At 48.7% G+C, this 27399-nt stretch overlaps 10 protein-coding genes across 10 annotated transcripts; 3 read left to right on the top strand and 7 right to left on the bottom strand.

Annotated features, from left to right (window-relative positions):
• Positions 1-213: 213 nt before the first annotated feature.
• PEX2_022710 (uncharacterized protein) lies at positions 214-747 on the top strand (the record flags this gene model as incomplete). Its single annotated transcript, XM_016739546.1, has 1 exon — positions 214-747. The coding sequence occupies one exon, from the start codon at positions 214-216 to the stop codon at positions 745-747; it is 534 nt and encodes a 177-aa protein (XP_016596290.1).
• A 2272-nt stretch (positions 748-3019) lies between these two features.
• Positions 3020-3691, bottom strand: PEX2_022700 (uncharacterized protein; the record flags this gene model as incomplete). The annotated part of the gene is made up of 1 exon (XM_016739545.1): positions 3020-3691. The coding sequence occupies one exon, from the start codon at positions 3689-3691 to the stop codon at positions 3020-3022; it is 672 nt and encodes a 223-aa protein (XP_016596289.1).
• Positions 3692-4536: 845 nt separating this feature from the next.
• Positions 4537-6346, bottom strand: PEX2_022690 (peptide MFS transporter; the record flags this gene model as incomplete). Its single annotated transcript, XM_016739544.1, has 2 exons — positions 4537-6256; positions 6312-6346. 2 exons carry the CDS (start codon positions 6344-6346, stop codon positions 4537-4539), a joined length of 1755 nt encoding a protein of 584 aa, XP_016596288.1.
• A 6054-nt stretch (positions 6347-12400) lies between these two features.
• On the bottom strand, positions 12401-13231 carry PEX2_022680 (eukaryotic translation initiation factor 4E; the record flags this gene model as incomplete). Its single annotated transcript, XM_016739543.1, has 3 exons — positions 12401-12868; positions 12928-12999; positions 13055-13231. 3 exons carry the CDS (start codon positions 13229-13231, stop codon positions 12401-12403), a joined length of 717 nt encoding a protein of 238 aa, XP_016596287.1.
• A 562-nt stretch (positions 13232-13793) lies between these two features.
• On the bottom strand, positions 13794-14559 carry PEX2_022670 (Mpv17/PMP22 family protein; the record flags this gene model as incomplete). The annotated part of the gene is made up of 5 exons (XM_016739542.1): positions 13794-13846; positions 13908-14213; positions 14273-14378; positions 14436-14490; positions 14549-14559. 5 exons carry the CDS (start codon positions 14557-14559, stop codon positions 13794-13796), a joined length of 531 nt encoding a protein of 176 aa, XP_016596286.1.
• A 608-nt stretch (positions 14560-15167) lies between these two features.
• On the top strand, positions 15168-16196 carry PEX2_022660 (40S ribosomal protein uS5; the record flags this gene model as incomplete). Its single annotated transcript, XM_016739541.1, has 3 exons — positions 15168-15434; positions 15590-15847; positions 15939-16196. 3 exons carry the CDS (start codon positions 15168-15170, stop codon positions 16194-16196), a joined length of 783 nt encoding a protein of 260 aa, XP_016596285.1.
• A 1403-nt stretch (positions 16197-17599) lies between these two features.
• Positions 17600-18535, bottom strand: PEX2_022650 (Methyltransferase type 11; the record flags this gene model as incomplete). Its single annotated transcript, XM_016739540.1, has 3 exons — positions 17600-17783; positions 17905-18370; positions 18415-18535. 3 exons carry the CDS (start codon positions 18533-18535, stop codon positions 17600-17602), a joined length of 771 nt encoding a protein of 256 aa, XP_016596284.1.
• A 1600-nt stretch (positions 18536-20135) lies between these two features.
• Positions 20136-22179, top strand: PEX2_022640 (uncharacterized protein; the record flags this gene model as incomplete). Its single annotated transcript, XM_016739539.1, has 3 exons — positions 20136-20253; positions 20355-21705; positions 21777-22179. 3 exons carry the CDS (start codon positions 20136-20138, stop codon positions 22177-22179), a joined length of 1872 nt encoding a protein of 623 aa, XP_016596283.1.
• A 392-nt stretch (positions 22180-22571) lies between these two features.
• On the bottom strand, positions 22572-23702 carry PEX2_022630 (opsin family protein; the record flags this gene model as incomplete). The annotated part of the gene is made up of 5 exons (XM_016739538.1): positions 22572-22653; positions 22704-22838; positions 22902-23389; positions 23446-23512; positions 23566-23702. The coding sequence occupies 5 exons, from the start codon at positions 23700-23702 to the stop codon at positions 22572-22574; spliced, it is 909 nt and encodes a 302-aa protein (XP_016596282.1).
• A 367-nt stretch (positions 23703-24069) lies between these two features.
• On the bottom strand, positions 24070-27063 carry PEX2_022620 (isoleucine--tRNA ligase ISM1; the record flags this gene model as incomplete). Its single annotated transcript, XM_016739537.1, has 1 exon — positions 24070-27063. The coding sequence occupies one exon, from the start codon at positions 27061-27063 to the stop codon at positions 24070-24072; it is 2994 nt and encodes a 997-aa protein (XP_016596281.1).
• Between the last annotated feature and the right edge of the window lie 336 nt (positions 27064-27399).

Below are 27399 nucleotides of genomic sequence, written 5' to 3'. Positions count from 1 at the left end.
TTCAGTAGCGATTCGACTGCATATGGTAGCGCTTACGCTAGACGAAAAAAGGACTTGCATATGAAACCTGCGTAAACCTATGTTACTCCAGACTGCAGGCCAAAGAGACCATGTCAGAGTCTCGTATGCACGGTTGATAAAAGTTCCTTTTTTCTGACAACCCTTTTTCCCGCTAATCTAGCCCTCGAGCCTCTCACTGGAAACCCACTGGCCATGAATCAGAGCGGAAGCTCAAGGGCTTCGCCATCTGACAGTCGTCGATCCAGATATAAGACCGAGGTGAAGCTGGAGCTAAATTTACTCGTTGGCCCTCGCCATAGGGATGCATTTAACGATATTAGCAAACTTCCTGACATTCTCCATGATAATAATATCCCGGGCCCGCAACTAATTCGCCTCGATAAAGCTCCAGAGGAATTTTCTGATACTGTCGGAAAAGGCGGGCAAAGCATTGTTCAGGCACCGTCCAAACCCTTCTCCGATCGGTTGCTTAATTTTGGTGAAGGCTCAAAGTCGGAGGAGAATGTCCGGCGTTCTACCAACTTCTGGCGTCGATGTGTCATGAAACAACTGCGCCATGGCCGACCAGGGCAATCGCATCTTGGCCAGGTTGAATTTGCTCTGAACGAACTCAACATCCTATACAATAATAAATTCAAGAGCTCGAATGCCGTTCGACGCGAGGGCTGGGGCTTTGCTTGGATGCCTTGGAGGAGCGATCCTCCTCTCCCCGACTACCCTTACTGATACTTGAGCGAGCCAGATTTGACTTGTCCATGTTCATCCGCGACTTTGACTCATCTACCACGACTAAGACGCCTTCGCACATAGATGGGTATCACAGTATACCGATGAGGCGACCGCCCGAAAGATATTGCAAGCCGATGATGAAGATCGATTTGCGAATGTTTGACGTATTCGCATATGGGCTGGTGGTATGGGCGAGCCGCGATGTTCACCAAAAATGCGCATAGCCCCATGGTTGATGTCTATCAGGATACCATCAAAGAGAAGTGGGGGAAGCACATGACTTATGGAATGGTATTGAATGATATGGAATCCTATACAAAAAGCAAACCCCAGCATCGGGAGAGTTTGCCATTGAGAATTGAGACCTCCTGGCTCCTGCGAATGATCGCTTTCATAGCTCGATCGCCCTCGAATGATTCCAGGCCTGTTTCTATCACCGACTACGGACCCGAGGTGAATCAGATCTTAACCGTACTTTCACTAGCACTTAATGATCATCCTCTTCTTCGAAGCCCACGACTGTGGATGTATCTCCAACAGGGCCTCGCTCAACTCCCGGTTCCGTTCCCCCGTTTGGTCAAACGCGAAGCGATAAGCGGAACAGAGGATCCCATATCTTCAAATCAGCTACTGGTGATGATTGAAATGTGTGTAGCTCATGTACACACGGCTCAAGCAAGGTTGCAAAGCCTAAACAGTTGGCTTCTGGAAATCTCCACGTTCTACATCAAGACCTGGTTGCCCATTCTGCGTCCTGGCGTGTCAAGACAATGGGTTTACGAAAGGTATCATCGGGTATTTGTAGGTTTAATAGGACACAATCTAGAGGATATTTACTTGATTAGCCACGATCCTACAGAGCCATGTTTTCAATTACATCCCGACCGAATGGCAAGGCTCGATGTTCTAATCCAACGGATTCGGGAGAATGGCATGGATCCAATCGACCCTCATCATCATGCATGGTACGCTCTGGCAAGAGCCCGGAGTAGGTTTTTACCGTGCTGTTGGAGGAGCATCCTTGATAGGTCTACATGCCACCTCATAATTGACATAGCACTCCAATATATACAGCAAGCCGGATGCGATTCCAGTGTAGCATGGGCCTTGTGGGGGAAAAGTGTCGCCGACGAGGATCATCCTCTTGAGTTGGACCCTTCAGATTTCAGATTTCTTGTCAACGACATTTCCGAGGGAGGTCATCGTCATGACGATCTGTGTAGAACTGAGCGAATGCTAGTACTTCTTGACAGCGACATTTTCATCGGGCAGGAATTTGAACCGGAGAATATGATGTTCGTTTCTCTTTACCTTTGTTTTCCTATTGTCAAACCAGGAACTAACTATATACCACACAGGTCAGTTTTTGAGGTGTATCTGCGCAGCCTCGTTGTGAAAAAATCTGCCCTCATTGTCTGTCGACATTTCCGGCGAATTGCTTGTATGAACCAAGCGAACCCCCACTCCAAGCTATTTTACTTGGGTAGTCTTGCATCTCTAGACAGAGATGTGATTGGTAGTAGTGTCTCTAACTCTCCGCGGACTACAACTCTACAAGATACTGTCCGCGCTGGCTGCTATGAGGTGGTTCAGTATCTTATCCAGATCGGGTTTAATGTCACCGCCAGAGACGTCAACAATCACCTTGCTATGAGTTGCCGGGATACTCGAGAAGGGCGCGAGTTTCTCAATCTGCTTATCAGCATTCATCTAACTGCGATATTCAGCTCGAACTCCCCCTAGGATGGGAGTCAATCCACTATTCTAATGGCCAGGTGGGGTATCGTGAAACAAGTATCGGCGGTGATATTGACTCAATTACCTTCAAGGAGCCTAAAGTAAGCTTGTTGCAAGATCGACTAATTGCTTTACCCGAACGACAACTCGAATGTCTAGAAGATAGCCCTTCTGAGGCGTACTTTTTGAACCCCATCCGGTTTTTAAGATCATTTCGGTACGACGCAACTTTATCCTTCGCAAACGAAAAGAGCATAATGAGGAATGGTTTCGTCGGGAGTTTCAGAAGAGAATTCAACCGGAAATCAAGGCTGCGGGAGATGATCGAAGATGGTACCGGCTCACGGCCAAGCTCATCATTTCCCTCGCCTCTCTGCCAAAGTTGCTTGCCAACTTGAACCTTTTACTGATCTTTGTTCCCTTGTGCATCGTGAGCAGCTTTTGGGGCTGGAGCCCACAAGTTGGTTTTCATTTTTGGGATTTTAATTTAGATTATAATAATCTATTAAGACCTATGGGATTTGAACCCATATTATAATGAATATCTATTATAAAATAAAAAATCGGCGCGACTGAAGGCAGGACGACCCAAGCCCCGGATTTCTGGGCGACGGTATAAGTTACGCTGCACATCATTATCGACAAGACGTAGTGACGAGCCAGAGTCAGGCCTCGAGTACTCAAAGTCAACTAGATACGGATCGTGGAAGACGGGTGTTCCCTGCTGTCGATCATTAAAGAATACTAGCGAATGACTGCTGAGGTTCTTGTGGGTCCAGCGGTCAACGTGCAGCATTCTCACCGTTCTTGCTAGGAAGTGAGCGATTTGGAATCGAAGTCCAAGTTCGAGGGCTAGAGCTTTGTTCTCGGTTGCTTGTCGAATGAGCTCATGAAGTGAAGATGGAGGCATGCTTTGCGTCTTCTCTGGACATGTGAAAAGGAAGGCGAATCGGCCTTTGTCTGGCTGGTCCAGAAACCCCTTGAGGGGTAGAGTTCCCACTTTATTGGCTCCAGAGGTGGCCAACAGGTTTGCCAGCTGGGTTACGTTTGGGGGGATAGAGGATATTGAGGTTTCAGGATTATTGGTGAGCTGAGACTGGGCAAAGTCTCCTGGCGGAATATAATACTTATGTTCGATCAGAACCCTTTGTTTCTCGACATTTCCACGTGCCTTAACCGTCTCTATCTCGCCTGTGTGTAGCATTGGCTGTTCTGACTCGGAAGTCACTTTAGTTTCTTGCAGATACAGCACCGGCGAGAGGGTTGTTGCGCTCGGGTGCTGGGTAAGCCTTGAATCTGAACATGTCGGGAGAGTCAAAGACGCTGTGCATCCTCATTTGCAATCAAATGAGTAAGTACACCATACACTTCGTAGAGCCACCGTTATCATACTATTGCTGTCACTATAAAGGCTCAAAAACACTACGTGCGGATTCGTTAGTATTATATCTGAGACTCGGTTCAACCACTTCAGCCACGGTTGGGTTGCCATTTGGAGCAGTTTAACTACAATGGATTCTAATCTTGCTGTCATATAGCATGCAATAGGTAGTATACCGTAGCTGTGTAGCTGCGTAGTAAGCCCTAGGCCATGCCTCCCCTATTTCCGCTTGGGTTATAAGGTGTTCACACCTACAGGGGAAGCCTTGTCTTTCTTCTTCTCCAGGGACTACACTAATTATTGAAACATTGGGACCATAGTCCCTGATACTACATTATCATTTAAATGGTCTTTATTGACGCTATTAATCTCAACCTTTTATATAGCGTTCCTATACAAAGAGTCTTAGTAGGTTCAGGACAATTATGTTGATTATTTTCATTTATATTTGTGAGTCATATATATACTACATGTAAATTAAAGCATCATATCATACCACGTCTCACGATCTGCACAGCAGTTTTAGAACACACAGAGGGTCCTGCTCCAATGATGCAACCAATGAAAAAAAAAGTACAATCCCAGCGCAGAGATACTTGCAATGCGAATGCCAATGCCGAAAGAACAAGAAAAACAAAATATTACAAAAAGAACACCAGTGAAAATCCTTACTCGGGCTTGGATTCGCGCCGTTCCGTATCGAGCGGAGCTTCGGGCATGTCGTCCTCGGCATCAAGAGCGTTCATGTCATCTTCCTTCGCGTTGAGGTGGCGGAAGATGGCGTAGAAGACGAGACCACACAAGAAGGATGCACCGGCAAGACCAGTGAACATCCACATGATGGCGGGATCGAAGGCGGCGGGGGTGAGGGCCTCAGCGAGAGCGGAGCCGAACGCGTTCGTGAGGAGGTACATCGACTGCACAAAGGACTTCATGCTGGGCGGGGCCTTGGTGTAGGCGTACTCGAGACCGGAAACAGAGGCGAAAATCTCAGACAGACCGATGAAGACATAGGCCGGGGTTTGGATGGCGATGTGCACTCTGTTGCCTTGGGCTGAGCCGTCAACCTCGGAGGCTGCGCACAGAGGTTGGCCGTAGCAGGGGCCGGCGGAGTAGATCAGGTGCTGCACGATAGCGGCGTACATCATGGCAAGTGAGGCAACAATGAAGCCAAGGGAGATACGGGTGATCGGGGGGAAGGGGATCTTCATGCGGCGCATCACGGGGTAGATGCAGGATTCGAGAATGGGAATGAAGACGATGATAGAGATGGGGTCAAAGTTCTGCATCAGATCGTTAGGAATGCCGTGGCCTTCCATCTGGCCAGCTTGGGTGACGAAGTTGCCGGAGAACTGTCCGTAGACGACCCAGTAGATCGGGTAGAAGGCGAACACACGGCAGGCGACCAGGGCACGCTTCAGCTCGTCGATAAAGTGGTCGTCCCAGCTGACAGCCGACACGCCATTGTGCTCGTTCTGCCATGAGGGCTTGGGGGCATCCATGTCGCGGTTCTTAATCATGATCCAGAGGGCGCGGAAAGCGTTCGTGATGACGGAACCCTGGGGTGGGCGGACAACGTAGTATTTGCGGCCGAGAACAATGGTCAGGGTACCGACCATGAACATGCAGAGACAGAGAAGGTAGGCGGGCCAGAAGTCGATGTACAGCTCCATGTAAGGAGTGGCGAGAAGGGATAGGGAACCGAGGTTGATGCATCCGTAGAAGATCATGTAGATACGCTGGATGGTCAGGGCCGGGTCGATGATGACGCGCTCGCCCTTCTTGGTGGTGGTAACAGCCATCTTCTTCCGCTTGTACTGATCGGCAATCAAAGGAGCGACGTTACTCTTGATACCACCGGTACCAAGACCGATGATCAAGATGGCGACAATGAAACCACCGATACCCGAGCCGTGATCCAGGGCAGTGGGGATGGAGGTGCAGACGAGGACGAGCAGACCAACCATGTAGACAATACAGAACAGCACAATGGTCTTGTACTTGCCGAGATACTGATCGGCGATAATGGCACCGAGGATGGGGGTAACATAACACCAGAACTGGAAGAAGGTAGTGAGACCGGTGGCACCCTGGTGATCCATACCGAGCGCACCACGTCCCTCGCTACCATCCCGGGGTCGCTGGACGTAGTTCTGGAACAGACCAGACATGCCGTAGTAGGTGAAACGTTCACACAGCTCGACGACGGCCACCAACCAGGCGGAGAGGGGAAGGTTCTCTGCGATATGGCGCAGGGAAGTCTTCTCCGAGAGAGTGGGTTCGCCACCATCCGGGGTAATCTGGTTCTCCTTGTCGAAATCGGCATCCATGGCCTTTTCATTCAGGACGACATGCTGGGTGACCTCTTCATTATCGTAGGCCGGAGCTCTGAAGATAGGGTTAGCTGCGCTCTGGGATTTCCCACACACAGAAAGATACATACGCAGTAGTATCAATCTCACGGTCTGTGGACGCCATGGCTACGAGACCAGTTGATGCCTTCTCTTTCAAGAGGGCAAGAAAATTAATCACAATCAGAGTAGAGAGAAAGAGATCAAAAAAAACGGGCGTGAATAATACTATATATGCAATTTTTCCTTACTCAACAACCGCTGTTGAGTGGGACCGGAGCACTGTCTTATCTCGAGAAAAAAAGAAAAAAGAATCAAAAATCAAAAAAGCAAAAAAAAAATCAAAAGGCACGCCATCCCCCATGCCCCCATGCCAAGAAGGCTCAACTGAGCAGGTCCAATATGGGCCATTGTTCGCGCAGGTCGACCGTGGATGCGATCGGCAGTGGTTATCGTCCAACGGCGAATGGCTGAATTGGAGGAAATTGACCCACGAATGTAACCAGACGGCACACAGAAGTGAACGGTCAAGCAACAAAAGGCCGAGTACGGAGTGGACTTGACTCAGGTTTGGGTCAATCAGAGTAGCGAATAAGCTTGTCTTGCATTTCGGCATCTGGGGATTTCTGGAAGGGCCAGTCCGAGTCCACTTTGGTGTTATCGAATCACATTGAGATTTCCAGTCGGAGATTGCCGGTGAAGTGGAAAATTTCCCAGTTGAGAACGTTTCCGGTGGAATTCGCCACGAGGGCAAATTATCTTTGTGTTTTTTTTTTTTGTTTTTTTTTTGGATCACCGGAGTCAAGTCGATACTCCGCCAAGTTTGAAGTTGGAATATAATCGGTAATCTCATTGACCGAGATCTCATATTGTAAGTTGTGTGTATATTGGTGTTGGCCACCTTGAACGCCTTCGGGTGAGGCGGCAGGGATTGGACCGGGGAGAAACAAATCCGTTTTCGATCATTGGACGTTTGAAAGGGATTCTTCTTCTGCAAAAGTCAATGATCATCAATCTTCACCATATGATTGTCCACATTCCCCCATATTCCTTTCCGAATGTAACGTTGGGGCCATTTTTCCCCTCGATTTCCCGTTGTGTGTGTCTTAAAAGCTTGAACCCGCTTACCCCGGCACCTTGTCTGACAGTAACCAATAGCCAATACCATTCAATGTCATCTGAAGTGATGACCTGAGAGAAACCATTTTCATTCCTATCGTGGTCTGGTCTGGTCTGATCTGGTCTGGTCTTGGTTCCGGGGTAATTATTCTCTCGTAAAAAAGTGTCGAGTAGAGGCGATGGGAGGTGGATCTGGTTTGTGCTCGGTGCCTGCCAAGACCACGGAAGATAAGAGAGAGGATTCTGTTAGTCTTGTTCATTAGTAGGCGATTTTAAGGTAGATGTGGTAGATGTATAGACATCGTAAGTTATTTCATAGGAAAGAATTTTTTGGGTGAAATGGGAAGAGAGAGAGAGAAAAAAAAATAAAAAAAGGAGAAGACCAAAAAGATCAAAAACAGATCAAACAGCAGAGGGACACCGCTCATAAATAGAATCACCAAGAAAACACCAAGAGTCATAGCACACGCCCTTTGAGCTCCGATCTCGCTTGTGGATAGGGAAGAGCTTTAGGTCCACCAACAAGAGAGCTTATCACTAGCATTCACCCTCAAATGGCGTAAGCTCCCAAGCCTTGGGGGCCTCTCAGCCATCATCCGCCAAGTGCCTATCGCCTTAAGAGAGAGTTCCACCAAGACTTTCCTAAGATTCTCCAAGATATTGGCAATCCCGACACCGGCGCCCGAAATATATCACACGTCAAGTCCCCGGGTTCGATGAGTAAAATCTGTCAACGTCAAGCTTGGAATATTCCACGAGGCTACTTCGGAGTACGGAGTACGGAGTATATTGTTTCAATATGGCCCTTTGAATTGCGTGCGCTTCCATTGGCTGACTCGCCAAGCCCAATTGGTTAGCATGTTTTCTTTATCTCAACCCTCCAAGTCCCATGTGATACCGTGGCGACCTTCCAATTGAACCAGCTAGGATTACTCTCTGTACAGAGTGGTTGAACCAATATGAGAACACCATTGTTCCGACATATTGCGATGTCGGCCCCCAACCAAGTACGGAGTACGGAGTAGAAATTCTGATATTGCGACATGAGCAGCCACTCGGAGCAACTCGGTCGATCTCCGTGGGTGAATTATTGCTGTGGATTGTATCCAAACTATCCTAGTGCTGACCTAGCATAAATGCTATCGCTGGACTCCTTACTCCGTACGGAGTATTTGTGATGAGAATGGCTATCCATGAACTGCGAAGAAATCTGACAGTCAGATCTTGAGAGGTTGTTTCTAGGTGTTTGATAGGGCATTTTGATCCCAGCTGAGACTTGGAAGGATATCATTACTGCGCCGATTGAAGATTTTTCAGAAGCAGCTTGCTTACCTCGATAAATAACTGTGTCCTATTGGCTAGCCCATGCGAAATAAACTTCTACTACAAGGCGATTGGACGCCTTTGTTTTCTCTCTGTCCTCTTTTGGTGTTCGACTGTTCTAATTTTGGGTCAGAGCAGTTGGTTTGGGAAACAAATCATTCAACTTACGTGTTTACGACTGCTTGACTTTACAAAAAAAAAAAGCATACGAGTTGGTAGGATTCCTAGATGCGTCTCATCACTAAACAAGGATCAAAGGGCATCATGCCTTACATGTACGGAGTACATTCGATGGGAATGTTCTAAGGCTGCTAGGTCCGGAGTTTTGCCGGAATGAAATTCACTGTTGCCCTTAGGCAGCCAACAGTATTAAGGCCTCTCTGTGGACATGAGCTCAACCCTTGTCTTCGGCTATCTGGATCCGATCCTCAGATATACAACATACGAGCGGATAGAATAATTATTCCACTTCCTTCCAATGTTCATGACTTCGAAGCACTCTTTGTCCCCTGGGGCCTGTTTTGGGATACTAAGCCACAAGGTCATGTCCCAAGGAGTTCAGCTGCTCCGGTTTTCCACCGTTGTCATTTCCCACACGGAGTACATTAGACTCCATCGTGGGGCTCTTTTAGCTGAAATTTCCACCATTGATTCTTTACAGATTCACCGGCACTAGTTCAGTCTATTAATCCGGTAATTTATCTACTCCAGTCTCAAGAAGCCCAATCGTCCATCGGGTTTCGTCTTCTATTTACTACAATATACCATTGTAACCTCTTTAAGTACGGGAACATCATGTAATAGAGCGAGTTCGGGGGAAATAACAAGACGGTTTCGACGTTCGAGAAGTAACCTCTTGGATAGGAGGTGCGAGGTATTCGTTCCCCCCCCCGTTTAGAGACCGAGAGCTAGTTCCTACAGTTGATAAGTCAGCGTTCTATCTATCCTCCCAGGATATGTTTAATATTGGAATATCATACGGAGTATGTTATGAAAAATAAGTGTGGAGAGACGTTTTGATCGATGCTCGTCTCGAAGATCGTGCGTGTGACTCGTTCTAGGAATATGTATTATACTCTCTTCCTTCATACCTTTTCTTTCTCCGCATATGCTGACTAGTTTCAAAATTTAATGGGGAATTTCGTTCATCAGGCGCCTTTGCAGGCATCTAAAGTTTGTCTTAAGCTTCAGAGCAGAAAATATATATCCCAACCCTTGTGGCATTACATATTATATGTACTATAAAGATACACTAGAATCGCTAATTGAACCTTGGAGATATACTCCCTGTATCAAAATTCTTAGTAGCTGCAGGTTCTGATGATCAAAATATCTAGCTAAATACTTCCTATGGAATGTATCTATTCATAACGCTACAGGAGTAGCGCACCTTGCATCTATACCATGTGCTTCATGATGTATTATCCGATGAAAATTCGTAGACTTTTCAAAATAAAAAACAGAAATAATATGAGGAAACTAAATCGAGATATTTAATAGGCATCTGATCATTCTCTATGGAAAGCTAATTGCCTGTCTCAAATGTCACGAGTATAGAGCCATCACCACAACAAGACTTGGATCGCATCATAAGTGACAACTTTTTAGGTAAATATGGGATCTGAACAAGGCTTTTTGTATGTTTCGATTTGTATCTTCTCCTATCTGACAAATGGTCAATTCAGATTCGAGCCGAACGAGAGCAATATTTCAGTCATCTACTACTACATGCTACTACGTGCTATTCTTTTGCTTTCTTCAACACCCTACTTTGCGGTGGCCTTTGCCACTGAAAGCAATATTGTCCCTTCTCTAGTGCAATACTTCTCGTACGTGCACCTGTTTGCCAGATGGTTTCCCCTTCCTTTGTCCAACCCATCTCATAGGGCACACGGTAGTCCGGAGGGGTTGGGAGACCCGGCCGTATAAGCCGCTTGGGTGCATTGAGATATCGTTCCATGGCTCTGTCGGTTCTCATTACTATACATTCATTCAAGAACTTGCGGAATTTTGACACGTCAGAGTCTAGTTCGCGGTGACAGGTCCATTCGATGGTCTGCACCACATCTATATTTCGCTCCCAGTGAGGAATGCTCGCAAAATGTGAATCGTTTGTGATGACCTCATATAGTATAAACACAACAATAGACACATCGTCTCGACCGTCCAGCAGGTATTCCTTTCCATTGGTGGTCCAATCAAAGTCGAAGAGGAGAATCTTGTCTGTTTAGGGATCGACAAGCAAATTCCGAGGTGCAATATCTTAGTGCATGATCCCTAATTCTAGATTCAGAAAATCCACGACCTTGGTAAGCTGCTGTAGCCATTTCAATCGGAAGGGCCTTTTCGGATCGGTATTTGCTAGCGTTCTACCCGGTATGTACTTTGTTGTGAATCCAATCACTCAAGACTCTACGTCTTCAAAAACGACGCGATCAAATGGTACTATATTAGGATGTGGTGGCAGTTTGCTGAGCAGGTTGATCTACTTCCAGGATATTTGTAGTCTTCGAGGCATGCCTAAAGGGTTGAATTTGAATGCGACCCTCTGACCATCATATGATGAGAGATTGACACCTGGTCCAAGCCGGTCGAGCTCTTGAAGTTGAGAGAAATAGACCGTAGAGTAATCTGCGAGGGATGGACAGAGTGAGAAGGGAATATATCCAACAAAGAATGTCTCATCTTCTATCGGATCTGTCGAGACTCCAGTAAGAAGCCCGTCATCGTCGACTACGATTGCACGAACTTCCGGCGAAAGGAAATCAACGAATTGAGTAAGAACTGAGTTCTCAATATCTTCATCAGGCGAAAAAAGCTTGGCAGTTCCTTTAACTTTGATCAATCGTAGCTGATCCCAATCCCATACGTTGCAATGGGTTTCGGTTGTAGGCCTTTCCCTTGGGCCAAAATAGCTCTGATCCTCTGAGTAGAACCTATCTTCAGGCTTGATCATAACGAAAGCATCAAAAGCTTAATTTGATATTCCTGTGCTGGTGATGTGTACAAGTTCCTCCGGCGAAGAGAGGTTTATATCTCCAAGGGATCATATGAATGTGGCGTAGATGCGGTGTAAATGCGGTGTAAATCCGCAGAACATGTTCGAAGCTCTGAAACCCTGAGTGCTCACTCGAAGCATCATCCCTGCAACTTACTCCTACAGTTTTTGTGGCTATACATTCCAGAAAGTGCCATTAAAGGCCCTAGAAGCCTTTCAACTCGCGACGCTAATCCGATGAAACAAGAAACAAAGACCTATGAAACAGGGTTCAGACCTTTAGGCTGCTATTGGACTACACCTACGGCATAAGCGCATCCAAAACTAGCAGCTCTACTCAGGTGCATGAGTCGCCAAAACCGACTTAGCACGCCAACACCAAAAGTTGAATGCATCCATGAACAGGTCATATTTGTATAGAATAATGTAAGGAAAATACCATCATACTGGCACGACCTCGACCTCAACCACGGCATAAGCCTCGTAAAATGTGTTTGGTAGAGTAAGATACAAGTCGCAAGCAATCAGGTCGTCCCTGCAGAACTATGCAGCGGGGCGGGCATAAAGGAGGGGGACCTCGGTCCCTATGTGAATCACCCCCAGTTCCCAGCACCGCACATCGAGTCGAGTCAATTCCCCTCGATTCGTGTCGTCCGTAATCGTGAAATCTGCGCATCGCCATCCGTCCCCTGTTTTCGTTTTTGATCCTCGTCTGCATATCACCGTCTCAACCAACCACCCTTAGACGGTGTACTTGGCCTTCGCGCGCGTGCTACCACTGTGTGCACTGTCGGTGTGGCCGGAGAACTCCACCACATCCGCCAAGTTGAGCCGCAGCACGTCCTTGAACCGCTGACCAATTGCCTCGAGAATCTCCTTGCCCTGCGCCTGTGTGCGGGTGTGCTTATCGCCCTGGATGCTCTTGCCGACTGTGCGTGTCCATAGACCGACACGGTAGAAGCCCTTGCGCACATTCACAACTACTCCCATCACCTCGTTGTCGTCGTCGTTTTCGAGGGTCTCGCCGATCGCGGCGAGCTGCGCGTGCAGCCAGAGTTCGTCGATGGGGACGGAGCGCTTGTCCTTGAACTGGTATGACCACTTTCCACCGTGCTTGTTTTGGGGGTCCTCCCACTCAGGTCGTACGCCCTTCTTGAAGAGGTGGTAGTCGGCCTTGAGGCCAAGTTCGGAGGTCGGCGTGATGTTGTTCTAACAGCGATCGAGGTTAGTGTGATGGTTGATCGGGGGAGACCTCAGATTGAACATACATAAATGCCCCAGAATTCTTCAACGGAGCTGAAGGTAACGACCTCCTTAAGCAGGTCGTTCCAGTTATCGCCCTAATTTCCATTGGTAAGCATATTGATATCGATATACCCAACTGGTGTCTCCTACCTTGCCACTGGGGGGCTTGGTGAACCACAGGGTCCATTCGTGCATAAGAGGGTGCTTCACGTTGAAGTCATCGGGGTTGTGGAAGACAGTGACGGCATCACCAGTCTGAGTCTCGGTGACAGGAGCGGAGTTCTCATCGGCAACAGCCGGAGTACCGTTTTCTGCGACGGTAGCCATGGTGAGTGGGATGTGGAGGGGAGGGGAGACGATCGAGTCGGAAAGTCGGAGGGGCGAGAATTTCAGGGAAAGCGCAAATCAGAGCTTTTCACACAAAGAAGGTAAGAGGAATCCGAGCCTGGATCGAGTTAGCAGTAATAGTCTGCTCCAGGCAGTGTGAGATCAGAGTGGAGGTGGGCGACAATCGACTGCAAAGAGTGGAAGTTTTGAAGTTCGAGCCACAAAAACTTGCCTTGCCTCTTTGGGTTCTTCCGTAACATAATCAACCACCTGTTATGGATACATCCGATCTTCACTTTGCCCTTATTTCTACTTCGTCTTTCATTTGATTGATTTATTATAATAATCCAATTTGAATATTGAGATTCACATTCAGATTTATATTATCTAGAATCTATATAGCCGAAAAATGCAGAATAAAAATCTTCTCGAACACGATGCCTGAGGGCCGCATAACCCAACAACCCCCCAAAAAAAATCTATATAATGGTGCGCCGACGTGAAAAAGCACAGAATACCTGGCAATTAAAACTTTAAGGGTATCTCATATTGCGACTTGGAATTATAGATCCAGTTCCTCGCCGCTGTTCATCAAGCTAAGGAGGCAGTTCCAGCCTGTTTATTTGTTAGTGACTGAAGGAGTATAACTAGCAACACTTGGAAGAAAAGTACTCACCCAAACTGATCACGTTGACAAACAGCAAGCGCAGCTCTACCGGGATAAAGGTAAAGTTGACACCCTGTACAAAGGGCCAGACCATCAGGTTGGCCTTGTAGGCGGGAACAAAGGCAGCCTTCCACCTTTGCACAGGATCAACGCCTTCCATGATAGCCATCGAGGATAGGAAACAGGAGAGTTGGACCGGGGCAAAGAAGAGCTGATCGACGGCAACACGGGCAGCAGTGGTGGACGCAGTGCCCTTGAGAACGACATGGCGCTGGAGGATGCCGAACCAGGTAGTGGCAGCCGGACCGAAGACGACTAAGAGGAAAAGACACTGATCAGCAATGTAGAAGAGACTTGAGAAATTGAAAACATACCTCCACCGTAAAGAGCCATTCGCCCAGTGCGGGCAAAGTCGTGCTTTTGGAGACCTCTCCGGTCAACAGCTTGCTGTGCTAGAACATCACCGCTGCTGAATAGAAACTGTTGTAACAAGGATCAGGAGCTGGTCCAGGGGAAGGGGAAAAGAGAGGTTCGTACGGCACTGGTGATGCTTGCGGTGAGGATGGGCCTTTTCGCCAACTTGGATTGGTACCTGGTTGAAGATTGTTTTGAGCTTCGATTCAAGGAGGTGAGTAGGAAGGGAGACTTACCAGCGTAACATAACTGCAATTGAGTGGGTATGAAAGGCAACACAAGCAGATAAGGATGCAAAGATTTAATGAAAAGCAGAAGAGCAGGGGAAAGGCGCTGAAAATACTATTGAACTGGGGGCAACTGGGGGCAACTGGGGGCAACTGGGGGGAACAATCTTGAAATTGCGGAGTCGAGATTGCCCTGTCGCGTTTCCCAAATAGGAAGTGCATCCGCCTTCAGCAGATTTTGGAGTGACGTAGGGGGAGGAATAACAACATTATGAAGACTCAATTTCGCATAAAGCCCCTGATATATTTTTTAAATATTGCTATAGCTAATGAACTCAACATCACTAGAAAATAAACCTAGTCCTTCCTCTACAGCGACAATGCCCCTCTAAACACCGACGATCAATCGATATACTTCTGGGCCCCGTCAGGTGACACCGCCCTGGAAACTTTAAGTGCACGTGCCACCTTCCCGATCGGGAATTTAGGGCATAGGGTCTCCACTAGGGCTGCCCGCTCGCTTAGCCCACCCGCGCAAATTTCGGGCAAACAGTGCTCAGCGCCGTGAATCTCGACGACCAACTCAATCCCGACAACCCTCCCCGTCGCTTCCCATAACAACATCAATATGGCTGACGCTGCTCCCCGTGGACGTGGTGGTTTCGGTTCGCGCGGCGACCGTGGTGGTGAGCGTGGACGTGGCCGTGGTGGCCGTCGCGGCCGTCGTGGCCCCAAGCAGGAGGAGAAGGAGTGGCAGCCCGTCACCAAGCTCGGCCGTCTCGTCAAGGCCGGCAAGATCACCTCTATGGAGCAGATCTACCTCCACTCTCTGCCCGTCAAGGAGTACCAGATTGTCGACTTCTTCCTGCCCAAGCTCAAGGATGAGGTTATGAAGGTACGGATCGACACACACTTTTTGAAATTGGAGGATTGAGCGGGATTCGACTGGAATGCGACAATTGCACATGATTGCGCAGTGGAAGCTCGAGCGGAGACAACGAATACATCGAAAAAATCAGACCAGAAACTAACGTCAATTTCAACCTACAGATCAAGCCCGTCCAGAAGCAGACCCGTGCCGGTCAGCGTACCCGTTTCAAGGCCATTGTCCTCATCGGTGACTCCGAGGGCCACATCGGTCTCGGAATCAAGACCTCCAAGGAAGTCGCCACTGCCATCCGTGCCGCTATCACCATCGCCAAGCTCGCTGTCCTCCCCGTCCGTCGCGGTTACTGGGGTACCAACCTTGGTGAGCCCCACTCTCTGCCCGTCAAGCAGAGTGGAAAGTGTGGTTCCGTCTCCGTCCGTGTAAGTTTCCTACGGTTGTTTATATCTGGTCTTGATCCTTTTTTTTTGGGACGGCCAGTGATCTGAGGAAATGGTTTCTAATTGACTATAGCTCATTCCCGCCCCCCGCGGTACCGGCCTTGTCGCTTCCCCCGCTGTCAAGCGTCTGCTCCAGCTCGCCGGTGTCCAGGACGCTTACACCTCCTCTTCCGGCTCCACCAAGACCCTCGAGAACACCCTCAAGGCCACCTTCGTCGCTGTCGTCAACACCTACGGTTTCCTTACCCCCAACCTGTGGGCCGAGAATAAGCTCATCCGCAGCCCTCTTGAGGAGTTCGGTGATGTCCTCCGCCAGGGCAAGAAGTACTAGGTTATGGATGATGCATGATTTTTGTTCGACAATTCCAATGGGTTTCTTTTAAAACTTCTCCCTCTGTGCTTGGCGATTAAAAGATGGTTCGTGTGTGCGAGAGACATCTCCGCACCGCTCTGGATGTATTTATCATGGGGAGGGACACAAAATAGCGAAGTCCACGGGCCATTTGCCAGCCATATTGTTCTTTGAGCCGTAGTTGTACTCAGTAGGGCAGTAGGGGTTTTTTTTCACTTGATAGGCATCAGCTTTGCAATGTGCCAATCTATGGTTCTAGCTTGCATCTTTGACATACAGCCTATACTATCGATATGACAAGTGTGCATAGATAGGTTGCCAGGCAGCTCAATGTGCAAACAAACACTAGTCTGGCGTCCAGGCTGTCATGTTTGACATCAGGCCATTGTATACCATCATACATATCCCCAAAGAAAATTTTGGATAGACAGCTCATACCCCAGTTTTATCAGAAGCCTAATATAGACGTTTGATGTATTCACACCGGGGCACATACAAACTGTCACAGTTATGTACTAAGCTATGTTGTAGATACCAGTCCAAGTAAAAGCTGTCTCCATATTTAAGCCACGGGGGACACCGAGAGTATCATCGGAATTCTCCATCCAAGATATATTTAGATCTTGGGAGACATCCTGGAAGACAACCTAGAAAACATCTAAGAAATCAAGAAAGTAACATGAGAGGATGATAGTGATCTCGTATGAATATATATCTCACATCCTCAGGTGCATGTAATATGGGTCACCAAAATAGATTTAGCTCCTTGTACAAATTGCTTCATTTTCATTCTCGTCTCATTTCATTTCATAAGTTCAGCTATATTTCTTGGACTTATTTCCAAATATTGATTGTGAGGGTAGCGTTCCAAGTCATGATGCCACTTGGACTAGGGGCTGTGCCAAAATTCCAATCGGGATTCATCTTAGCCAGAATGACTGCGTTGATAAACTCCAGTAATCAGTTCTGTGGTCAATCCATCAGGTCGAAGGAGGGGCCATTGATGATGTGTTTTGGGGAGACTTGAACTTTGATATGGTTACCTTCGTATACGTCGTTGCGGATTCTGTTCCCGAATGCAGTCGGGGCTTCCTGCGGATTTTGTTCGACTTTGTAGCTGTGGAGAGTATCTATAACCCCGGGTATGCGGGTGAGGTGGGCTTGGGCACTTTTAATACGGCAGCCTTTCGTGCAACAGTGCAGAATATTGAATTCTATCCAACATCCATCTTCCAAGGGTCCTTGCAAGTTGACTAAATAGATGACCTATCGGCTGAAGGATAACTATACCTACTGGGGTTCTTGAGATTAAATAGATAAGCACCATGATCTTGGAGTAAGAAATATCATAAATTATATCCGAAGACTGCACTTTCCTAGAGCTAAGGTGTTTTTACTCTAGCTTTTTGAGCAACGAAGCGAAGGCGAATGTAATTGACAGTAAAAGAACCATCATGTTGCTGTCTGCCAACAGCTTCGAGAACTTCAACGGCGTGTTTGACAGCTGCATCGCGTGCTTCAGTCGTTGGCAGGAGTGCAAGAAAGGGCTCACCAAACAGACAAATCCTATACGCCATCAGGTATAAAGTCAATAGTTTATCAGTGTCAGACCTACCATCCTTCAACACTACCCTTCTCATTCTCCGTCAATGTTGTCTGTCTGAGTTGGATCTCCCCCTTGACCTACTTAAACCCCACTCCTTCAACAAGCTCCTTCATAACCTGCTGTGATGGGAACCACCAAGGTGATGTCTCTCGCGCCTGCTCCACGGGAATACCTTGAGTGACTAGACCGCTGATAATTGCGGAATGTACCTCGGCCATATTCGCTAACGCACCGGACTCATTAACCAGAAGACCACCTGGCTTAAGCGCCTCGAAACAGCCCTTGGTTGTATTGGATCTGGTTTTAGGGTCTCTCAGAATCCAATGCAAGGCGGCGTTCGAAAAGACCTTATCGAAACCTCCGGTTGTGAGGTCGGACTTTTGATCCAGTAGTCGGCAATCGACAACATGCGACTCAATGTGTGGGTAGGCCTTCTTGAAGTGTTCGATCATGTTGGGTGAGCCGTCAATTCCCACGATTCGTTTGACATGGGGAGCTATGCGGGCTGTCAAGGGGCCTTCCCCGCAGCCGATATCAAGAATTTCATCTATTTTGTTAGTTAAGTCTTATGATTATTATCTAGAGACTTACCAGTTGGCTTGGGGTCTAGCCAGGTAAGAACCTTGTCAGTCGAAGTTGCGACGAAGGGGGCCACCTTTTCTCCGTAAAGGTCGGCTGACCAGATGTCTTTTTGCTCTTGCTGCTGCGACATGTTGTCTGTTTCCCCCCACCACTTCTCAGTCCTACAGAACAAACGTAGACTAGAGTTCCAGCAGGTTTATAGCCATCTCAGACGAAGTATGTAGCCCTGACATCGGAATCTTGGATCAATTGAGGTTCTGGGGGTGGACCGCCGGATGTCCGTCGCGGGCCGTCACTAGCCAAAACCTAAACGGATAAGCGGATCGGCGGGTCCGGCATCGGCGAGTCTTAGGCATTTTGGGGCTTGGTGATAGCCGTGAACAGCACCCTCGGATCCGCCCTTCCAAGCGGTGCGATAGATTCCATCGTGGCCGACTTTAGCATAAAAAACCAGCAACTGCTCGTACTGCCGCTGACTACGTGCCTGATTGGATATGTTATTGGGCCTGTTATTTTCGCTCCATTGTCAGAGACATATGGCAGGCGTTTAGTGGTGATATGGACATTCGCAGGATATACAATCTTCACTCTCGCTTGTGCTGTTGCACCTAATTTTGCGGCTATTGTTATCTTCAGGCTATTTTATGGTATCTTTGCTTCTTCGCCAACTGCGGTCGTGGAGGGTTGTATGCAGATATCTTTCCTGATCCTAGGACAAGGGGAGGATCGATGGCTGGATTTATGGCTGTGAGACAACTACATCTGACCACATTTGTGGTCAAAGTATTTACTTGAATAGGCTACAACACTCGGCCCTACATTAGGACCGATAATCTCTGGTTACATCTCTAATATTTGTTGGAGATGGACGTTTTGGATTGGGTTGATCATCGCCGGAGCTTCATGGCCTGCGCTGATATTTCTCCCAGGTAAGGGATTTGATTATAACCACGCATCGTAGCTGATATAGTGGACAGAAACCTTTCGTCCTGTATTGCTTCGAAAACATAATAAGATTCACAATATCACATCTGCCGATGTGAATCTCGCTACTCTCGGTGCTAAGGCGAGGTGATCCTAGAACTATTACTTATTATGGTAAACTTCATCTTAAGATCGATAAACTCAGAAAAGCAATTTCTTATATAGCTACAATGACAGTTAGAATGGTTTACTAAATACGAACTAAACCTTGATCATCCTATCTGATGACTACAGAGACGCCTGGTTTTCCCCAACTCGAATGCACAATTGAGGATGTCCTCGTCTGCCTCGTATACGTACCTTTCTGGGAATTCATGTCCAGTATGATGAGCTGTGTAGCGTGCTGTTTTGGTGGATCTCGGTCTAGGCTGTGTCACGTCGTGGTCGACGTGTTAGGGCTAGTAGAGCTGGTCCGCGATGCTTTTATCATCATTTTGCTGCTTCGTCCTAGGCCTGGGAATTTAAAATGATACAAAGTATTTTTCTAATGGCGTCAAAACAAATATAAGGGCGAGCGCGCAGAATTGAACCGGAGCCCTTGATCTCGGTCTCGGCGGGGACTACTTGCGAGAATGGTACCTGCCATGAGTGCTCGTTAACGCGACGACAGCACACTTGGGAAGAACACATGGGAAGTACCCTTCTCTCATCCGACTTCTCGTTCCTCCCATGCTCCTCCCACGTTCCTATTATCCTTCAGGTACTTATTTTCATCTATTTCTCATTACTATCAATCCAAAATCAGTATGGATAACCTCTACAAGCGTTCGCTACGTGAACAATGGGACGCCAGCCTCATGGGAGCACCGTTTTGGGAGGGTGTGACTCAAGACACCCAGGAGCTTGTTGGAAGTGAGGAACAAGGTATGTGTTGACGTGTGCTGCATCATTTTTATAGTGATTGCACTACATATAAGCGACCCGGTTGATGTATACTTCGTGCTAACAATCTCATCTCTACTTAGCCCTAACTGGTCAATTGCCACATCAAAGCCCTACGCAGTTGCCTTCTAAGAATCCTGTTCAGACTGCAGTCACAAGCTCTCCCGAGAACAGTCCAAAGAAGAAGAGTCACTTCCAACTCTCTCAACTTGCCTCTTTCAATAGTCTCCGACTCCGAAACACCATTCACTCTTCCCCCGCAGGGACCGACACTACAACCTCACCCGAGAAGAGCCCGACAAAGAGTGAGAAGAGTTCAAAGAAGGGTAGCTTACGTCTTCCAAGACTACCTTCCTTTAAGAATCTCAGTCTCAAGCGCAGAGGTCCCATCCTCGCGTCAACTGAGGGTATTGTTGAACTCCAGAAGCCTACTCGTCCTTCAATCCTATCTCCTTCTACTTTCCTCCCACCTGAGTCTCCTCTTCCCCCCATCCCCAACACTCCCCGCCCTGCTTTTCGGTCTCTCTATAGAGGACCTTCGGCTGCCAACTTAGATATTGCACCCCCCAACCCTTCTGAGGGCTTTCATCCCTTTCTCACAATTTCTCCGAGCCGTCCCAGAATTATCAGTTTTCAAGAGTGGCTTGAGAGAGAAAGTAATCCTCACCCTGAAACTGTAACCACTCCTCACCCAGCTCGCAGTTCTCGCATCAGCCTGATGGCCCACCTCAACGATGGTGGTACTTGGGATACTATCCCTCGCACCCGTTCAGTCCTAGAACTGAACATGTTTTTCGACGCTCGCAAGGTCTCGCCTAAGAGCCTTGTTGATCTCGATGATGATCAGAGTGTTGACCAAGGTGCCATGGTCGACAAAGCTACTATGACCGACCCTGGCATCGACTTTTCTAACATTACCCCCACCGCCATGGTCGACAAGGTCACCATGACAGGCTTCGACACCGAGACCGCTGCCACCGACAAGGCCACCATGGCCGAACTCGACATTGGGGGTTCTGCCACCGACAACCTGCCCGCTGACAAGGGCACTGCTGAGACTGATGTCAGCACGGAGTGTGGTACCAACGAGCTGACCACCGGTGACCACCTGGCTACTGAGGCCACCGAAGACCGCGGAGCTCACTACTCCGTCAAGAAGTCATCAGAGGAGATCAGAATCTCCATTCTCACCCTGGAGCAAGTGCGGCCCTTGCTCGAGTTCTGCAACCTGCGTGTGCTGAAGCTAGTTGGTATGATGAAATCATACCAGCCTATCATCTGGCAGACGGTGTGGTTGAACCCCCAGCTCACCACTCTCGAGCTGGAGATGGCAGTAGGCTTGGACATCAACAAGCCCGTGGGTCCAAGTGGGTGGGCGCCCATCAAGAAGGGATGGGTGATGAATGTGAAGTCGCGTGCAGCCCCCGTTTACTAGTGAGTATTACCAAACTGAGAGTTATCTGAAAGTGAGAAATGTGACATATGCTAACCTAACCGATTTGTAGTGGCCAAGGCGGCGGTGAGATCTCGAGAAAAATCGGGTACGGCGAGTACCTTGATAAGTACTGCATCGAGAAGGGAAAGATGCTGGCCCTCTGCACCGGTTTCCCCGTCCCCCCCTCCCTGCCGGTCAAGCACCTCACCTTGACCGGCTTCGCCGTGGACGGGGACCCGTTCGGGATGTGGTTTTGGAACCTCGAGGAGGTTCACTTCAAGAAGGACTGCATCGACTGCGGTTTCTGGTTGTCTCGCGCCCAGCGAGACGTCCGAGTTCGTCACTCGGACGAGTTTGGAGTGGCCCGGGGCGAGGACGGGCCCTCCGTGGCTGGCTCCACCGAGGAGCTCGGCGAGGAGGTACTTGCTGACCTCACCGCTGCGGTGGGAGGCCTGGGGGCCTCGAGGATGTGAACGGACGGTGTCCGTGTTCATTGGCGGCGGCATGCTCACTAGAGCCTTCCCCAGGGAGCTCTAGTGAGCATGCCGCCAGGGAAATATCATCATTCTGTTGTGTACGTGTAAGAAAAAAAAGGGATTTGTTCGAGTCATTCTTGCTTCTTATGTAGAGTACGGAATAGATGGAATACATGTAGAGTAGTAGGCACAACCAAAAAGTAATCAATATCATCATGCTCATACCTCATACCTCATACAACTCTCACCAAAACAAATGAAACTAAGAGAAAGGTGAAACTGACCCGCAAGTAGGAGAGATCTGATAGTCAGTTAAAAGAAGAACAGAGAGAACAAACATCCTGTCGCCTGAATTCCAATCTGAATGTAGGTGAAAAAAAGTAATTTCCTTACGCGCCCTCTTCGTCGGAGATGCGAATAGCGCCCTCGTTGCCGACACCATGGGACCAGAATCCTTCCATGTAGAGCGCACTGCAGCAATTAGTATGCCATCTCATACAAAATTTCAGGTGGAAACTCACATTCCAGACGCGCTCTCATGAGACAATAGAAGCCAGTATCCAAGAACACCTTGCGTAAAGACGTCCTGTATAGCGAAGAGGATGGTCTCGGTGTCAACGCTCAACCTAAGCGCAAGAGCCCCAGCCGCGAGGGAACTACCCAACATTAGCATTCGCCTTGAACCGACTTGAGGATATCCTTCTAGACATATAACTCACATAGGGAATAGAGCTAGCATTGCAATGGCGGACCCAGAAATAGAACCGAATAACCGTCTTGTCTGAGCATCCTTGCTCTTTGCCGCTCGCTGCGCGTGGAAGCCTACATGGTGGATCACGACCAGGTATGAAATACACGTGAGGGTCAGCCAGACCCAGCGCTCGGGGCCGTGGCCTGCAAATATGCCGAATAGAGCTGTCGCCAGCATGGTCAGGTGGGCGACAGTGGCGATAAGTAGGTTTGCGCCTGGTAGGCCGGATAAAAGGGCGAAGTTGATAAAGAGCAGAGGTGTTGTTAATGCCCAGTTTACATAGCGCAGCCATAGGACTTGGCGGATGTAGTCTGTGTGTGTGTCTGGGACATGTTCATGGGACTCGTAGACTATGGTGTGTTTGGTTGTGATGCCTTGACCGGTTGAAAGGGCTAGGTAGATTATGAAAGAGATGGTGGTTATGAGGGAGGTTAGAATATGGAAGATTCGTTTAGACTGGGTAGATATTAGATATCTGTAGATCATAGAGGGGATGTATAGGGTAGACTCACTAGAGGAGCACGAGCGGCCAGAGTATAGAACACCAGCGAGGAGATGCCCATCAACACAGTGACAACCCTATAAATGTTAAAATCATGAAGCATTCAATATAAATTACAATGTGCACATACCATAGAGTTCGCTTGCCCACATCATGAAGTTCCTGGTAGACTTCAGACCCCGGAATGACAGTGGGAATAGGCGCCACTGAAGATGTGGTGGCGGGGGCCGTTAGAGTAGCAAACTGATCAAATGGAGGTTGAATCATGTTGAATTAAGGATGATAAGTGAAAAGGAGAAGAATAAGAAAGCGAAGAAGAGAAAAGCAAGACTATATGAATAGCATGACGATTCAATGTTGCATGAAAGCAGGATTGGGGGATGATTGGGACAACCGTCATTGACTAGGTACTGTCGTCATAGCCATAACATTCAACTACTTGAATTAAATACACTTGAAAAGATGTATTTACATGGATTATTTTCTTTCAGCTTGGTTTTTAATTTAAATGTTTGGTGTTCTAGATTATTGGTTGCACTGCAGTTGCTAAATTGGCCGCTATGGTCCAATCATGCAACCCTGGAGATGATCGATATAATACATGAGAAATAAGTATACAAACTTGTGCAGTGATCTAGGCGTTTGCCTCATGTATCACTGTATCACACCGGTCGCAGATCGCATTTTCGATCGCCACCGGCTCCGGAATGGCGTACCGCCAGCACCGTGGGCACTTGGAGGCCTGTGGCGCGTAGATATAGACCTTGCCTGGTTGGCCACCCAGCTCAAATGTCTCCTCATATTGCCATTCAGCATCCTTGATGTCGGCTGGGAGTGCTTCACTGTGGGATCCAAGGGTGATAGAAGACACAACGAAGAGATCAGGGAGCTCGGACAGATACTGCTGGAATAAACCAGAGTTGGTGGGGAGCACAACGTGGACAAAGGATTGCAGGGAGGAGCCAAGCTGCTTTTTACTACGGGCCTGCTCCTGCAAGTTCTTGATGGCGGAGTGGACCACCGTCAGCTCCTGGTAGCTGGTGTTCAGGGCTAAATCCTGCCACTCCGGAGCTGGGGCGGAAATAATACGCTGCAGGGGGTGCTCAGATTGGGTGCGGATAGACTCGGGAGTATGTTCCCAGGTTTCTTCCACAAGCACAGGTGTGATAGGACCCAGTGTCTCTTGAAGATGATTGTAGATGTAGAATAAGGTCGTTTGTGCGGCCCGACGACTCGTGCTATCTTCACCAAGGGTGTAAAGTCGGTCCTTGATCGCCTCCATGTAGAAAGCAGAAAACTCGAGGTTGGCCCACCGGTTCATCGTGCTCACGCCCTTGTAGAACTCGAAGTTGTCATATGCCTTCTGCGACGCGAGTACCATGTCCGAGAGGTGCTTGAGTGCAATTCGATCGACCAGCTGCAGCTGCCCGTATGGGACAACGTTCTCTGGGCGGAAATCGGCGAGGGCACCCAGCAACAACTTGAAGGTGACACGGAACTTGTGGAGACTAGTGTTGACAGTCTGGAGTACCTGTTTGCCAATCACCACGTCGCGCGTGTAGTCGCTGCTCGCCGCCCACATGCGAAGCGCATCGGGGCCAAGAGCGTCGTACACGGGCTCTGGGTTCTCCGGTTGCTTCTTTCCTTTGCCTTTGCGGGGTTTAAGAGGAGGCAGCAGAGTTCCATCCATGATGGTCTGCGGGTACATCACATTGCCAATGGACTTGCTCATTTTCCGCCCATGTTCATCCAGGGTGAAACCGTGGGTGATGAGATGCTTGAACGGAGCACGAGGCGTTGTGGGTTGACCCGAGCCGAGCTGGTGTGAGATATACGTGAGAAGCCCAGACTGGAACCAACCACGGTGCTGATCAGTACCTTCGAGATACACGTCCGCTGGATGACTCCGACCTTCCATAGGAACATCGATCTCTGCCCAGCTAGTACCACTGTCAAACCAAACGTCCATGGTGTCCGTTCCACGTCGATACCCCGCTCCAGCCTCCCCCCGCAAGGACGGAGGAATCCATGCAGCATCATCCGCACTGTCGGTCCACCAAGCATCAATTCCCCGCTCTTCAATTGTGGCCATGATATGTGAAACACTATCTTTAGTCAAGACGGCCTCTCCAGTGGTCCGGTGATAGATTGCAGGAATCGGAACACCCCACGCGCGCTGACGCGAAATACACCATTCACTCCGATTTTTCACAAAGTTCTCGAGTCGGTGCTTGCCAGTTTCTGGGACGAACCGGACATCTTCCAATGCTCGAAGAGCACTGCTGCGGATGTCAGCCACATCGGCAAACCACTGCTCCGTTGCTCGAACAATGATCGGAAGCTTTGAACGCCAGTCGTAAGGGTACTTGTGCTCGTACTTATGTTGGGCAAGCAACTGATCACACGATTCTACCCATTCCAACACTGCGGTATTACCTTCGCCCAAGACAGGCTTTCCGGCTAAACGTGTAGGATCGAGGGGCATGGCTTTGTCTGTGAATTTGCCCTCGTCGTTGACGGGAGCGAACACAGGAATGCCACGTGCAAGACATGCTTCGTAGTCATCCATTCCGTGACCAGGCGCGCAGTGAACCATGCCAGAGCCAGAATCAGCAGTAACAAAGTCCGCAGCGAAGATGGGCTGTGGCCGAGCTTCGGCTCCTTTGAATAGAGGTCGATACGTAGTTTGCTCTGCCAGCTCGGATCCCAGGATAGACGGCACAATAACAGAGAGATCTTCTTTCAGCATACTCTGAAGATACTCGAACCGCGACTGAGCGATAAGAAGATGGCCATGTTTTTCCGACAAGACAATAGTGTATTCCAAAGACTCGCTGACTGCAATGGCAGCATTGGCAGGCAGCGTCCAGGGGGTAGTAGTCCAAATCACAGCACTGATATCCTTTCCACGTAGAAGAGGATTCTCAGATAGACACGTGGGGATATCGACAAGAGGGAACTTAACCAGAGCGGCCGTCGAAATATGATCATCCTTGTATTCCAGTTCTGCTTCCGCGAGAGCGGTACCCGTTGAAGGTGACCAGTAAACCGGCTTGAACTTTCGGTAGATGAGGCCACGGTCCACCATTCCCCGGAAAATACCCAATTGTCGCATCTCGAATTGTTTATCCATGGTCTTCCAGTGGTTCTCCCAGTCGGCCATGACCGCGCAGCCGCGGAACACTTTCATCTGCTCCTTCACAGTTTGTCTTGCCAATTTTCGCGCGGACGTGCGAATAACGGCCGCACTGACTGATCCGCTTGCGATGTCCTCGGCTCGCAGGCCTTGAAGCGCTTTGAGCTCGATTGGCAGTCCATGACAGTCCCATCCCGGCACGTACCGCACCCTCTTCCCGCGACCCAATTGTATGCGACAGATGATATCCTTCAAGATCTTGTTGAGCGCATGTCCGACATGGAGGTCGCCGTTCGCATATGGTGGACCATCATGCAAGACGAATGGTTGGTCGGTGGGCCTTTCGCGGCGTTGCCAGGCGTAGAGATCATCGGTGCATCGTTTCAGGTATTTCGTCCGATCGACAGCCGATACGCGTGGAGGGAATGAGGATTTAGGAAGTTTCAACGTCGATGTCCATGAGCGAGGGATTGACCGCGCCAGTTCGGGCATTGTCCAGCATATCCTAGAAAATGCTAAGTGGGAGGTTAAGAAGAGAAGAGTCTTGGCGTTTTACAAAACAATGGCTTCTTCCTAAAAGGGTTTAGATTCCGCCCTGCACTTGTCGTCTAAAATCCCCTGAGTCAACTACAACTGTTGTAGTAAGGGTCATCAAGACGTTTAGTCCTCTACATATTTGATTTCTATTGGATTCTTTTTTTGTCAAGAGTTTTACAGTAGTCTTTGTGCAATCCAAGACGGTCGGCGTGAATTCCAGCCTCGTCTTCGTGGGAGCAGATAATTAGCTGACGGAAATCACCGGTACAGCAATGTATGGTCAAAATGACA

This window comes from Penicillium expansum, assembly GCF_000769745.1.
Source record: "Penicillium expansum strain MD-8 chromosome Unknown contig60, whole genome shotgun sequence".
NCBI lineage: Eukaryota > Fungi > Ascomycota > Eurotiomycetes > Eurotiales > Aspergillaceae > Penicillium > Penicillium expansum.
The sequence above is the reverse complement of the archived record's forward strand: the minus strand, read 5'-3'. Positions and strand labels throughout refer to the sequence as shown.